Consider the following 13534-nt stretch of genomic DNA (forward strand, 5'->3'; position numbering starts at 1 on the left):
ACCAAACGCCCAGGGGTCCGGACTCAGTGGGCACGACTGGGCTCAGAGGTCAGAAGAGCAGGCAAGGATAGGATCAGAGAGCAAGGGTCAGGGTGCTGCAGCCCTTCGCCCGCCCCAACAGGAAGGGGACCTAATCTGGGCCAAGGGTCTGAGCCTCACTGACAACCCCCTTGAGTGGGGAGGTCGGATGAAGGGATGGGAGCAACACTTACAGCCCACATGTAGGAGGACTTGGTGGCGCAGGTGCCAGGAGTCACGGTGAAAGCAGGCGTAGAGGCCGCTGTGGCCCAGTTCCAGGCCACGGAGCACGAGCTGAGAGCCGTTGAGCAGGTCAGGGGCCAGGTCAGTCCCATTCACCCGCCACGTCACAGCTGCGTCCCAGTTTGCTGTCCCACACGGCAGGGTCACATCTGAGCCCAGACGCTCGTACTGCACATGGGGTGCCTCTGTGGGGGTGGGGTGGGCACAGGGCAAAAGTTACGGGTCACAACTCTGTCCAGCACCTCCCAGGTGAATGTGCAGGAATGACAGCCTGTGAATGTCACACGTGAGGCGTCCAGGCTGAGAGTCTCCGTGTCTGACAGTGTGCATCTTGGGGAGATAAGGAGTGTGCAAAATTTCTCTGTGGCTGTGTACATGTACAGGTATGTGAGAGTCTCCAGTCTGTATGTGTGTGCATGTCTGGGGACTGTGTGTGTGAGAGTTTGTGCAGAGTGCTGGGAGCGGTTAGAGCTGGGTGAAAACCCAGTTCACCTCCAACCCCTAGGTCCTTTAAAGTTTTCCTGACCTCTATGACCCTAACCTCTTGCCCCCAACCCCCCAACAGGCCGGGCCCCAATCACTGATAGCTGCTCCCCAGGCAAGCTGGAGCTGAGGGGCTCCACTTCTGGACCCATTCTCTGTCTCTCCCCAACTCCTTCTATTCTCCATCCTTGTCTTTTTCTGTCCTTCCTGGCTCCATCTCCCCAGCTCGGGCCCCCTGACAAGCCCCCCTCCCCCAGCCACCCAGGGCTTGGGCAGCAGCAGGAGAAGGGAGAACGGGCAGGGTCGAGGATGGGAGCCCTGGGGACCTCCTGGCAGCTGTCAACTTCTTGAGGCAGGAACTGCTTGGGGTGGGGGTGGGGAGTGCTGGGACCCAGGGAGCTCTCTGACCATTCCTCTCCTGCCCCCAGGAGGGGCCTGTCAGAGCCAAAAGCGAACCCCAGCCCTGGCCTCGGCAACCCAGGCGTGATGGACTGAGCCCAGGAGACCGGAGTGGAAGGGCGGGAAGGAGCACCTGTCGGGAGGCAGCACTAGATGCGGGAGGCGAGTGGAACAGAGAGAGTCCTAGATGCCAACTACAGAGGACAGCAGAGCAGCAGGCACGCAGAGCCGGGAGATGCCGTCTCCTCGCCTCATCCTGCCCCCTAAGCCCGTGAGGACAGACGCCTCCCTGGTCCAGGGATCTGTGGAGTGAGGTGGGAGGGAAGGAGCAAGGGGGGCGGGGGCAGCAGTGGGGGGGCTGTGGGATCCCTCGTTAACACTCCCTCACATCTCCCGTCCAGAGAGCCACCCCGCTGAGGTGGGGGATTTTCAGAGGCAATTCCTGTTAACGAGCCAATTAAGTTGGGCCAGTGGCCTCTTAATTAGACTTGTTAACACCCTCAGGCCTGCAGGGGGTAGGGAGCCCCCTATGCCGCCCGCCCTCCTTCCCTCCATTTTCCCTCTGTCTCAGCACCCTCCCCAGTACTGTTTTTCTCTGCATGGGAACAGCTGTCCCTGTTTGCTGCCTCTGTCACCCTCCCTGCGCTGGGGTCTCTCCCCGGCCGCCTGTCTCTGTCTTGCCCCTCTCTGAGCCTCTCTGTCCCTGTCCGAGGAGAGGGAAGCAGGAAACCTGGCCAGCCCTGACCACTCATCTGTGGGGCCGGGGACCAGCCGAGCCGAGGATGAACGGGCGGAAGGGCGGCGGCTGGGGGCCTTGGAGGCCACAGCTGTGAGGCTGGACCAGAGACTGAATGGGGGCCTCCCCCTGACCAGAGGCCCAGTGTCCAAGGTTCAAGCCATAGAGCCCCCCCAATCCACGAGCCCTAGACATTGAGCCCCCCTCCAGCCTCCCTTCCAAAAACCTGGAGCTTCCAGGAAACATGCCAAGCCCCTCTGCCTGCACCCCCCCACCCCCACCCCCAGCAGAGACTCTGCATCCAGCTGCCTGAGGAGAAGGCTGAAAACTGACCGTTGGGGAGGGGGTGTGGCCATCATGGTCCCAGCGGCAACACATCGACACTGACCAACAGCAGCTCAGAACGTACTCGGACCCAAGATGGTCCTTTAAGATGCGTGGCAGGTCCCACCACAAGACAAGGAAACAGCCGCCCAACAGCAGAAGAAACACAGTGGTGGCGGATTACACTTCCCCACGACACCTTGTCTGCCTCACAAAGGAAATGGAAACAACCCGACAACAGTGACAAACCAACGATGCGAGGGCAGGGCAGGCATGAAAAAATGACGACACAATGACAGAAGACAACCACAGGCCACAACGCAGAGGCGGCGGGGGCAACATGACATGACAATCACAGTGTCACAACTGCTACACTAACACAACAATGGTAATACACACAGCCATGCAACAGCTCCAAAGATGGCAATGATTTAATCCTTTGTCTCTGGACAGCTCTCCTCCCGCCCCGTGGGTGCCCCTACTGATGTGCTGTCCATTTCAGAAATTAAATCAAGCAGCAGGGGGAGGATGGGGTTCTTGGCCCTGACGCGGTGACAAATGCGCTGAAGGAATCAGCTGTGAAAAGGTTGTTAGAAGCCAAGATGAGAGACAGAGACAGGATGAGGTCATGGACATGGAGAACGCAGAGGGACAGAGCCGATGGCTCCCTCACACCTGCGCACACGGGCTCACATGGGGACCACATACCGGAAGCAGTCCTCCCAGGCGTCCCAAGCAACTTCACATCACCAGACACAGAGGACGAGGACAGTCACCACAAAGAACAAGCACACTCAGGACAACCGTCCACAAGGTCACAGCCACACAAGGACACTGTCCCACTTCAGGGATGGTAACACTTGATACAAGATCACGTGCATGCACGGGAAGGGCATTGCCACCCAGAGGCAGTTACAGGTTGGGACATGGTCTCACACTCAGGGAGACTTACACACGGGGACACAGTCTCACACTTAGGGAGACAGTTACACAAGGAGACACAAACACAGAAAGAGACAGAAACAATCACACTCACTGGTGGGGTACAGTTTCAACCACAAGGAAGCAGCCCCACAAAGGGCATGGTCACACACAGACAATGTCACACATGGGGCACAGCCCACAAGGATACAACCACACAGAGAAACGCTCTCCAACAGGGACATGGTCACACCCACACAAGACCACAGCCTAACGCACAAGGACAGTCTGACACACACTCTCAGAGATATGGCCTTATGCCAAGGCCTTGGTCACATGTGGCTCTGCCTCTACACACAGGGGAAGGGCCAGGCCAATGGGGGTGACCACTGGGAGGCCCGGGCAGGTGGGGTCAGCACAGGAGCCCAGGGCAGGCTGACTGCAGGCGAGGTCAATAAGCTGGCCTGGTGTTCCCTTCCGTCCACCCCTTCCCCCCTGAGGAGAGGCCAGTGAGGGTCAGGCTCTCCAGGTCCCAGTATTGGCCTCACAAGGAAGAGGCCACAGGAGCCTCAACCCCCTGCCCTCCTGAACCTACAGCCTGAGGGTGGCAGAACTTAACCATCAAGGTCTGCTCTGTGCCTGGGCCCCTGAGATGTCCCCACCCTCTCAGCCTCTACCCAACCCAGCTGAGGTCAGGTGCAGGATCCATCAAAGGGGGAGCTCCCCACACTCAGAGCCTGTGGGAGAGCTTTTGAGGTCAGACCTCGTCCTGATGTAGCCATGTGAGGTGCTGCCTCAAAAGCAGTAGAAAGGCTGGTGGTGGACTTAAGAGGGTACCTGTTTCCCAGCAGAGGTGAGCTCATTGGCCTGTGGGCTGCAGGGAGGACTCAGCCCTCATGGGACAAGCGGTCGTGGAGGGCAGGAGGCTGCCAAGGCCCAGCCTGAGCAATCCCTGCCTCCTCCAGCCACTCCGGCTGCCAGACCTCGCCCCTGCCTCAGTGTGCCAGCCCTCTCCTACTGCTCACCCTGCCTGGCCCCACACCTTGTTCCCAGTCTACCGTCTCTGTTCCCATCTTCCCTCTAGGATGAGGGGAAGTAGTCTTGCCCACTGTCTCTCTCAGTGCCCCTCACAAACCCCCACGAGCCCCCAGAGGACACCATTTCACCAGATACTGTCCAAGGGCCCTGCCCTAGCCATCCCCAACTCCCATCCCACCTGCCTGTACCCTACATCCACCCTAGTGGGCAGAGGAACAGATATCTCAGGCCAGAGATACCATCACCATGAGACCACCTAGGAGTGACTGGAGGACTGTGTCTATGAGACTTCAGTGGGTCACCTTGCATATCAGTGTCATATGACTCACGTCCCTCATGCGATGATGCCAGCATGTGCCACTGTGTGGCTCTTGGGTGGGTACATACAGCTGTGCCAAGGAGGGTTCATTCTCAGCTCTAGGAGGGGGTCGGCAGGGAGCCCCCCAACCCAGCACTTACCCTGCGGACTGTGTCTCTGGGTATACACGACAGCAGCAGCGGCAGCAAGCACAGCACAACAGGCCCAACGGACAGGAGCGGCCATCTGTTGGGAGAAACGGGTGGCAGGAGAAGGGGCAGCATCAGCCCAGGCAGGAACTTCCTGGCGAGCCCCCCCTGCTCTCAGGCAGGACTGGGAAATCCCAGCCCTACAGCCAGGGCACCCTGAGACAAATGCCCTTCTTAATGGGGCTCAGGATCCTCTTTCAAGCAACAGAAAGCAACATTATGGGCAACCGTAGGTAAAGGTTTGCTAAGACGGTAGAAGGCAACCTACAGTGGTTTGCTGTTCGATAAGGCTGCTGGCTGCAGGATGCAGTCCGCCACGGATGAGTTATAGAACATTGGTAATGCCAGGGCCATTCTTCTAAAAAATAATAACTTCACTGGTGAGGTTGGCTAATTAGCTACAAACATCACAAACTGAAAGGGTAATGTTTTAACTTAATTGGACGCCCGTGCTTCTCCAAATTGCCTTGAATGGAAAGCCCCCCGCCGTGTTCCTGGGGAGAAAGCCCAAAACCTGGATGCTCAGGAGCCCCTCAGATCTGCATTCCCCTCCCGGTGGGCCTTGCCACTGGGTTGTGGGAAGTTCAGAACCACATGGAGCAGGACAGGGGTATGTTGTGACCGAGGTCAGATGTGGTTCTTGCTTCAGTGTACACCAATAACCAAGAGAAGAAGGAGGGAGTTTCACAAAGAGGTCCTCGTCAGGGGTCCCAGCCCATACATTGCCCCAGCCATATGGGGGCCCTAGCCCAGCAGATGGGCATCACTGTCTATTCGCACCCATGCGGGTAGACAAAGCACACTCAGGATGTGTCCCCAGGAGCCAGGATGGATCCAGTGGCCCCCTCTCCCTGTTATCCTGCTTCCTGGGATGGGTCCAGCTGCCTCCTATTCTCCCCCAGCACACGCTTACACCTGAGGGCAGAGAAATAACTATTTCCTGCTGAAAAGGCTCCAAATCTGACCCTCTCACCCCAGTCTGAGAGAGGGGGACTGTCAACCAACAGAAGCAGAGGCCCAGAGACAGATATGGCCAGACTCTCAACCAGGGCCACCATCAGAGATGACACTGGCCAGACACTGCCCAAAACAACCAGACAGAACCCCAAAGAAACAGCTCTGAACACGGTGGAGATATCCTGGAGAGACTGTGAGGCACAATCAAACAAAGCCAGAGAAACAGGTAGACATAACCAGATAACCAGCCAGAGACCTGGTCAGAGAACAGCCAACACACAACCAAAGGACCCGCCAGAAACCTGTAAAAGACTAGGCCAGATGCAAGCAGACATATCACCAGAAAGAGCATGAAGCACAGGCAGAGAAACCATTAGTGACATAGCCAGAGAGCTAGAGACACTGTCAGAAACCATGCCAGAGAAACTGCCTGACGCACAGGCAGAGAAATACCAGAGAAACTGATAGACACAAACAGGCGCACACCCAGAAAAACAGCTAGAGAGAGCCAGAGACACAGCCAGATGCTCACTCGGGAAGTATCTACACCACTGAAAACACTGCCAGGGACACTCAGACACACAGTCGGACATGCTGCCAGACACAGCCAGAGACACTGTCAGAAACACTGCCAGAGAAACAGCCAGAGACACTGCAGACAGAGCTACAGCAGGGGGAGACAAATGCGGGGGTCAGCCTGTAGCAGCGGGGGGGGGGGGGGGGGGGGGGGAGTTGGAGAGAATCTGACTTCCAGGGGCTCCTCTATGGGAGAGGGCGCCTGCCTGACTGTTGCTGTGCTCGCCTCTCGCCAGGCAAGCCCCTCATCTGCACCTGGCTTTCCTCCAGCCACAGCCGCAGGTGCTGCGACTGCCCCTCCCTGGCACAGCTCCTCTCCAGGCCCCATGCGGCTGTGGCTACCCCTCCCACGTCAGTGACTCCTGGGGCCTTAGCTACCACTTGGCCTGGCTCCTGACCCTCAGCCACGCCCCCTTCGTCAGCTACTTCTCAGGCCTAGGAGGTTACAACAATGGCTAAAGGCACAGGCAGCAGGCGGTGGGGCCCCGAAAGGAACCCGGGGCTGTCTGAATTCAGAGCTGGTGCTGGGGAGAGCGACAAGAGGCTGGACGCCTACCTGGTTCCCCATCTCAACCTTGCAGGTAGCCCACAGGCTCTCCCCCTCCATCTCTGCCATCTGCCCATGCCTTTCTCCTCACAGCCAGGAAGATACGCCGCCTTAGTGCCAGGCCCAGTGCCCACCACGTGGGAGCAGGAACCAGGGCAGGGGGAGGCAGATGGGCAGGCAGAGTAGACGGAGCTTAGACCACAGGACGGCAGAAGAGGGAGAGAGTGGCCTTCTGCTCCCAGCTCCTTCCTGGTCCCTGTTGGGGAGTGAGGACAAGGAGACAGCCTGGCATGGGTGTACACGGGTATAAGCAAACACACACACACACACTCTTGGGCCCCTGCTGGGGGAGGGGTGGCTTCCTCATCAAAGTCGCCTCCATCAGCCCGATGAGTTACTGTAAGGGCCGGGCCCTGGGCCAACGGGGCTGCAGCCATGGGAGACGGGCGCTGCTGAGAGCAAGTGCTGCAGAGAGTGGGGGATGGGGTACCAAGACAGACACTGCATGGCTCACGGCACCCAGCAAAGAGAGAGACCCCAGGAGTGGGGAACAGGCAAGGGAGGGAGGGGAAGCCATAAGCAGAGACCCAGAGGGACGAGAAGAGACTCAGAAATGGGGGAAATGGAAGAGTCGCGGGAAGGGAGCTGGGGAGCACAGGAGATGGGCAGAGGTTCAATGGTAGAAGGAGAGACAGACCCAGAGAGAACAACAGACACACTGGCAGGGTCTCGTGCCCACCCCAGAGCGTCTCTCTAAGCCCACTCATCTCCTCCAGTGCGAGGGGAGGACAGTGTCGGTGCAGCAGCACTCGCCAATGATCTGAGACAAGAGCAGGGCCTTCCTGGGGGCTGTGGGACTTCTGCCTGCACAGCCAGGAGCACTGGGGATAAGGGTGGACTAAAACCCCACCCACTGCTGTCCCTGCAGATCCAGAAAGCCCCAGGCCAATTTCACTTCCCTCTTCCCTCACTGTCCCAGCTGGGCCTGTTCCCAGGTAGGGAAGCTAAGGCCAGAGGCATGCAGGCTCCACTTCCGCCTGGCCCTAGCTCACCTCAGGCCACCCATCCCAGGGCAAAGAGCATCTTCCCCAGGAATTTTCCGAATCCACACCCCATGGCTCTTGAATAGATCTGGAGCATAAATCCCATAAAGCCCCAGAGAAAGGCTATGCAAACTGGCCCAGGCTCCCTGTAGACCCTCCAGGGGCCAACCTGGCCTCCAACCCCGGGCCCAGAATGAGGGAACAGAGGGCACCCCACCAGCAAGAAAACAGCACAGCACCCAGCAGCCCAAACCCCGTCAGCACAAGCAGCCCAGCATCTCTCCTGACACAGAGCCCCACAACACATACAGAGTGACACGTCAAGAGACAAATCTGGGGCCCTCAACCTACTGTCACTGTCCCACTGGGACACGGAGACACCATTACACAGTGACAACGCCCAGTGAAAATGACAACAGTTGCACAGCTGACAATGACATACGGGGTGTTGACAGTCACTACAGTAACAATGATGTAGTGAGTGACAGTCACATACAATGACACCAACAGGCAATGACACCTGTTGACACTGACACACTCACAGTGACAGTAACCTCAGAATTGAAGAGGCAATGAGACCGACAGTCAGAGAAAGTAACACTGATGGTGACATCCACGGTGACACAGAGATGTTGACGGTCAAACTCAGTAACATGGACTGTCACAGAATGACACCAGTCCACAGTAACACTGGCACCATGGAGGTTGAGAGTCACCAGCAATGACACCGACACACACAGTGACAGACTCCAGATCAGGGACCTCAAAGACCCCATTTCTGAGTCTGGTTTAGGATCCAGGGCCCAAGACCCCTCTGGCCAGCCCCAGCAAGGTCCCAAGTGGCCTGCGCCCCCTCCCTCACCCCTCCCCAGCTGACGACAGAACCTGAGGGAGGGCAGGTGTGAGTTCTGGAGAGCCCCTATTCATCCCTGCAGAAGGAGAAGGTGGTTTAGGTGACACAAGCCCAACCCTGAGGAACCCCTGCCACATGCAGGGTGGGGGGGTTCTGAGCGCCACTGACTGGGGCCCAGCCCTAAGTGTCCGTGGTGATGGGCAGCAGCGTGCTCTGAGCTTTAGGGTGTTGGCTGGTGTGGGTACACTGAGGGTCAGGAAGGCTCAATCGAGCCTGACCATGAATGAGTGGGCAGGCCCCATGTAGTGCCTCCGAAAACTGAAATCCAAGGAAAGTGACTGGCCTGGACTCCCCTCATGGCTCGGGATGAGGTCAGGAACATTCATCTGATGGAGGCATCTGACCAGTGCAGGGCTAGAGTGACATCGCCATGGCTTCCAGTCCCCCTCAGAATCCCTCAATGTGCAGGACAAGCACTCTTGGTTCTGGGGACCGTCCCTTCCCCTCTCCCCACAGCGGCCCTGGAGGACCCATCCTGGGAACAAGACAAGAACACAGGACAGGACACGCATGGACTAACACAGAACAGGACACGCATGCAAAGGCCTGGGGAACACAGAGGCCTCAGACCTGCAGAGGGTTAGGGTGGAGCGAGAAAAAACACCTACCCTTGGAGATGGAGAGAGAAAATGAGAGACAGCAGGGGCAGGGCCAGGGACAAGGACGTAGTGGGCAGGGAGGAACAGCCCTGGCCGAGGGGGAGCCTAGGAGAGATAGTCAGGGCGGGCGGGAAGCTCCAGGAGGGGGAGGAGGGGCTGAGGCCGGGAGGCCCCCAGATCCCACCAGGCCTAGGCAGCCTGGACAGCGTGGGCGGTGGGGGCGGGGGCAGAGGCCTGAGCGGTCCAGAGGCTGGGGGGGCAGGCTGAGGAGGGAGGCCTGGCCCCTGGCAGCTGGCCCAGCAGGCCCCCCACCGGCGAGGGGGCGGGCCCGGGTCAGAGGCCAGCTCCTGGGCTGGGGCCGGCTGGCCATGGAGAGGACTCCCACTCCCTGTGGCGTCTCTCCCTCCTGACTCTGAGTCTCTTGTCTCTGTTCTTTCTCCTCTCTCTCTGAATCCACACCTGGCCCTCCTCTCAGCCCTTGGTGCCCCCACCCCAAGTGGCATAGGAGCCAGAAGCCATGCCCAAGTTCAGGATTTGAGCCTTATCTCCTCCTACGCTACCACATCCCCACCCACTCCAGGGACAAGCCCCAGTGCTCAGGGGAAAGGACCCCACCCAAACATGGGGCCCCTCCTCCCCCAATAGAAGGGGCAGGAGAAGCTGAGCACCAGTGGGAGGGGGGCCAGGAGGGAGGCAGAGAGAGCGGTCCCCCAGCTCCAGCGCTGGCGTAGGTTGTGGAAAAGGAGGCGGCCCAATGTGAGAGAGTTGGGGGGGTGGGTATCCGCACCTGCTGTTGTGACCTACACAGCCGGAGATGGGGGCCTGGGGGGGACAAGATTCCGATGGATTTTGGCAGCAGCCTGGACTCGGAGTGCGCAAACCCCCCACCCCCAGCCTCTTGCACCGTGGGGACCCTGAGATCAGCATGTGCGTGCCCTGCTGCACGTGTGTGCGGGCGTGTTGTGGGGGGAAGGCCCACATGATGGGCCTGGCCGGGCAGCTGCGAGGTGTCTGAGGAGGTGAGAATCTGAACCCCACTAGCCCGTGCCCACATGGGAGCCCCGCTCAGGGCCCTGCATGCTGCCTGCTGTCCTGGGCACAGGCTTGTCTACGCACATACATGCAGACCTGTGCTTAGGCAGCCCTCTAGGTGCAAAAGGTCTGGGCTTTCTCCCTCAAAAGTCATCTGGTCCAATCCCCTGCCTCTCAAATGGGGAGCAGGAAGGAGCAGGTAAGTCCAAATCCTCCCTTTAGCCACATGGGCTCTGGACAGCTTCACAGAACCCGAGGCACAAGTGCCAAACCCCTACCCCCGAACCCCAGTCCAGAGTCCCTTCAGGCTTCTAGAAGAATCAGGAGGACCCCTCCACCCAGAAAAGGCCCACACACCAGTCAGGTTAAGTCTGCGGGGAGCGGGGCTGCCCCTCTTGGAAGGACAGAACGCTGCAGTGGAAGGTTAGACAGCTGGAAGAACTCCACGAAAGGGGGGACAGAGCAGCAGGGTCGGAGCCGACGGGGGAGAGGGCTCGCAGATGAGGCCAGGGCAGGAGGGAGGCTGCAGGGCCCTCCATGGGGACCGAGGATGGACAGAATAGCTTTCCAGACGTGGGGGCCAGGAGAAAGACCTATTTGCCTCAGCATCTCCCACTACACCCCACCTCTGGCCCCATCACTGCTACGGTGCAGACACACCCTCAAATACACACAGAGAGGCCTATGCTTGCAAGCTTGTATACATACACACACAGGGTGGGGGGCGGGGGCAACAGTGCCTGTGAAGCATGGTCTGTAAGAAAAGGAACTGAAGACGGTCTTTCTGTCAGAGCAGAGTTGAGTGGGGGGAACAGGAACTTCAACTGTCTTGGTGCAACAGTGTCCTCTTCTCCCTGCACCCCTAATGTGCACACACACGGCACACACCACTTCTGAGGAAGCTGCCGGTCTGCTGGGCAAAGCAAGCCATCCTTCCTCCCCTTCTCCCCTCCGCACAGTGGGGAAGCCAGCGCAATCTGTTCCTGATGGGTAAACACAGGCATGAGTACATGCACACATGCTCACACACACACACCAGCAATTCAGGGTCACCCAGCACCCAGGGCTCATTTCACCCAAGACACAGCACACACTTGGACTCTCACTACCAGCCAGCAGGGCTTGCCAAAGCCCCCAGCTCCACATACGCACAGCCAGAGCTCAACAGACACACCCAGGTGGCCTCTCGCAGACGGTGGCACACAGAGTCTGCCATCGCAGCCACACATCACTGTCTCCCATGTGGACACCGCTGCCTCGGCCTTGCACACACTGGTGTACGGTCACACACGCAGACTCTCACATGCACTCACTCAAAAAGTCACGATCTCACATATGGATACCATCACACACTCGGAACAGTCCACCTTCCACACAGACACCCTTGCACCTCCGCAAACTCAGAGCCCCGCGGTCACCCTCCGCCTCTCACATCCCCACACCTGGCGGTGGGAACACACAGATACACACTCAGAATAGTCACTCTATGCTGGGACTTTGGGTTGGGGTTGAGGGGCTGCACTTGGTGGGAGTGGGTGTAGCTCAGAGTGGCCTAAGGCAGGAAAGAGAAGGGAAGGAGGAACTTTTTGGTCCCTAAAAATCCGAGGAAATAGACGATTATTCCCTTGGCAGTTCCTTCGTCCCCTAAACCCACTTTCACCAGCATTTGGGAATGAGGGGAGATCCAGGCCAGACAGGAAGAGTGAGGAAGCCCCTGGATGAAGAGATGGTGGCACTGGTAGCAGCAGGAGCCGGAAAACCCTAGAAACCAGCCCACCCCCCGGGCCCCTTCTGCCTGCCCCCCCCCCCAGGATGGTGAACAGCAGCAGCCCTCAGCTTAGCTCCCTGCTGTGTGATCCCAGGCCTCTTCAAAACCTCTCTGTGTCTAAAGGGCACCAGCATGTCAGCCCTAGCTGCAGGAGGAGCAGGAAGGGGAAGGAGATGGGGCCTCGCCCTCAATCCCCAGCCCCTGCCAAAGCCCTGTCATCACCATCAGGCCCAAAGAGAGATGGGGACAGCACTGGCCAAGCTGGCGCTCCCCTAACTAACCACTGAGGACAAGAATCCTAAAGTGTCCTTGGGCCCTGCAGCCCCGTCCCCATCACGAGAGAGGGACGCTGTGTCGCTGTCCAGGCAGAATGGAATCCAGGCTGTGCTGGCCAGGCCCCAACCCAGGAACAATTGGCAATGCTGTTGACATCCTCACCACTTGCCACTCCAGGTGTAGCTTGGGCCCTGGTGCCCGCTCCTGAAGGCAGCCTGACAAGGGCTCCATGGAAGCCAGGCAGGGCAGTCCCAGAGAGCCAGGCGGCGGGGGGGGGGGGGACGGGGGACGGGGGACTTTTGGAAAGCAGGCAGTGGCAACAAAGGCAGGCAGGCAGCAGGGTCTAGAGGACCAGGTGAAAGGGCCCCGCAGGACCCCGAAGGACGTGGGCCAAATGAAACCAGGCAGTGGGGACTTGAGTTGGCTAGGAGGTGGGGACAACTGAAGCCAGGCAAGAGGCCCACAGGATGTGAGAAAAGAAAGATATCAGGAGCTCATCCCCACAGTCTGCGTGTCACCCCACAGCCTGGGCCTCTCTCTCAGTAGCCCCCTTCCCACCCAGATGGTGGTCCCCTCCCCCAGGCCTATGGACATAGCCAGAGCCCCCTCCTCTCTGGGAGGCCTGGTCCGGCTGCAGCCAATGGGCCCCGGCCCCATCCCCGGGACCTCAGGAAGTCCCAGTCCCTCCCACCGGCTGCAGAGGCAGGGGGGCGGCGGGGGGAGACAGCGGAGAAGAGAGAGACAGCTTGGCAGGGGGAGCGCCGAGCATCCGCGGGGGGCGGGGGCCGAGGAAGGCGCGGGAAGCGCCGAGGCGGGCGGGCGGGGGCGTCGCGGCGGCGGCGGAGGTGGGGTGACAAGTTCTCCGGCCCTGCGGCCGTGCGGCCACTGACCTGGGTCCCCGCGCAGGCGCCCCGTCGGTGCCTACGGCGCTGCGTGGTCCGCCCGGCCCCCCGCGGGCATCGGGGCCGGGGCCGGGCGGCTCGGGAGGCTGGGGCGTCCCGGCCCCGAGGGTCGCGGCGGGCGCGGGCGGGCGCGGGCGGGCGAGGGGCCGGGCCGCGAGGGAGCGGGGTGGGGGGGCGCGCGGGCCAGAGGAGGGAGGCAGGGGCGCGCGGCGGGCGAGCGGAGGAGCGAGTGAGGGACGGCAGGCAGTGAGG

The 13534-nt window shown here is 59.7% G+C and overlaps 1 protein-coding gene across 5 annotated transcripts in view; it reads right to left on the bottom strand.

Annotated features, from left to right (window-relative positions):
* CNTFR (ciliary neurotrophic factor receptor) overlaps positions 1-13534 on the bottom strand; it is a 40083-nt gene that overhangs the window by 13426 nt on the left and 13123 nt on the right. For all 5 annotated transcript variants that reach the window (XR_011497295.1, XM_044756926.2, XM_014857417.2 and 2 more), the window contains exons 3-4: positions 4622-4706; positions 213-446 (exon numbers count right to left, since the gene is read on the bottom strand). Coding sequence is in view for 4 of the 5 variants with exons in the window: in XM_044756926.2 (XP_044612861.1) it covers positions 213-446; positions 4622-4706 (319 nt within the window). In the remaining variant the exon portion in view is untranslated. The remainder of the gene's footprint in view (positions 1-212; positions 447-4621; positions 4707-13534) is intronic.

The sequence above is a fragment of the Equus asinus genome, chromosome 23 (genome assembly GCF_041296235.1).
Source record: "Equus asinus isolate D_3611 breed Donkey chromosome 23, EquAss-T2T_v2, whole genome shotgun sequence".
In the NCBI taxonomy this organism is placed as follows: Eukaryota; Metazoa; Chordata; class Mammalia; order Perissodactyla; family Equidae; genus Equus; species Equus asinus.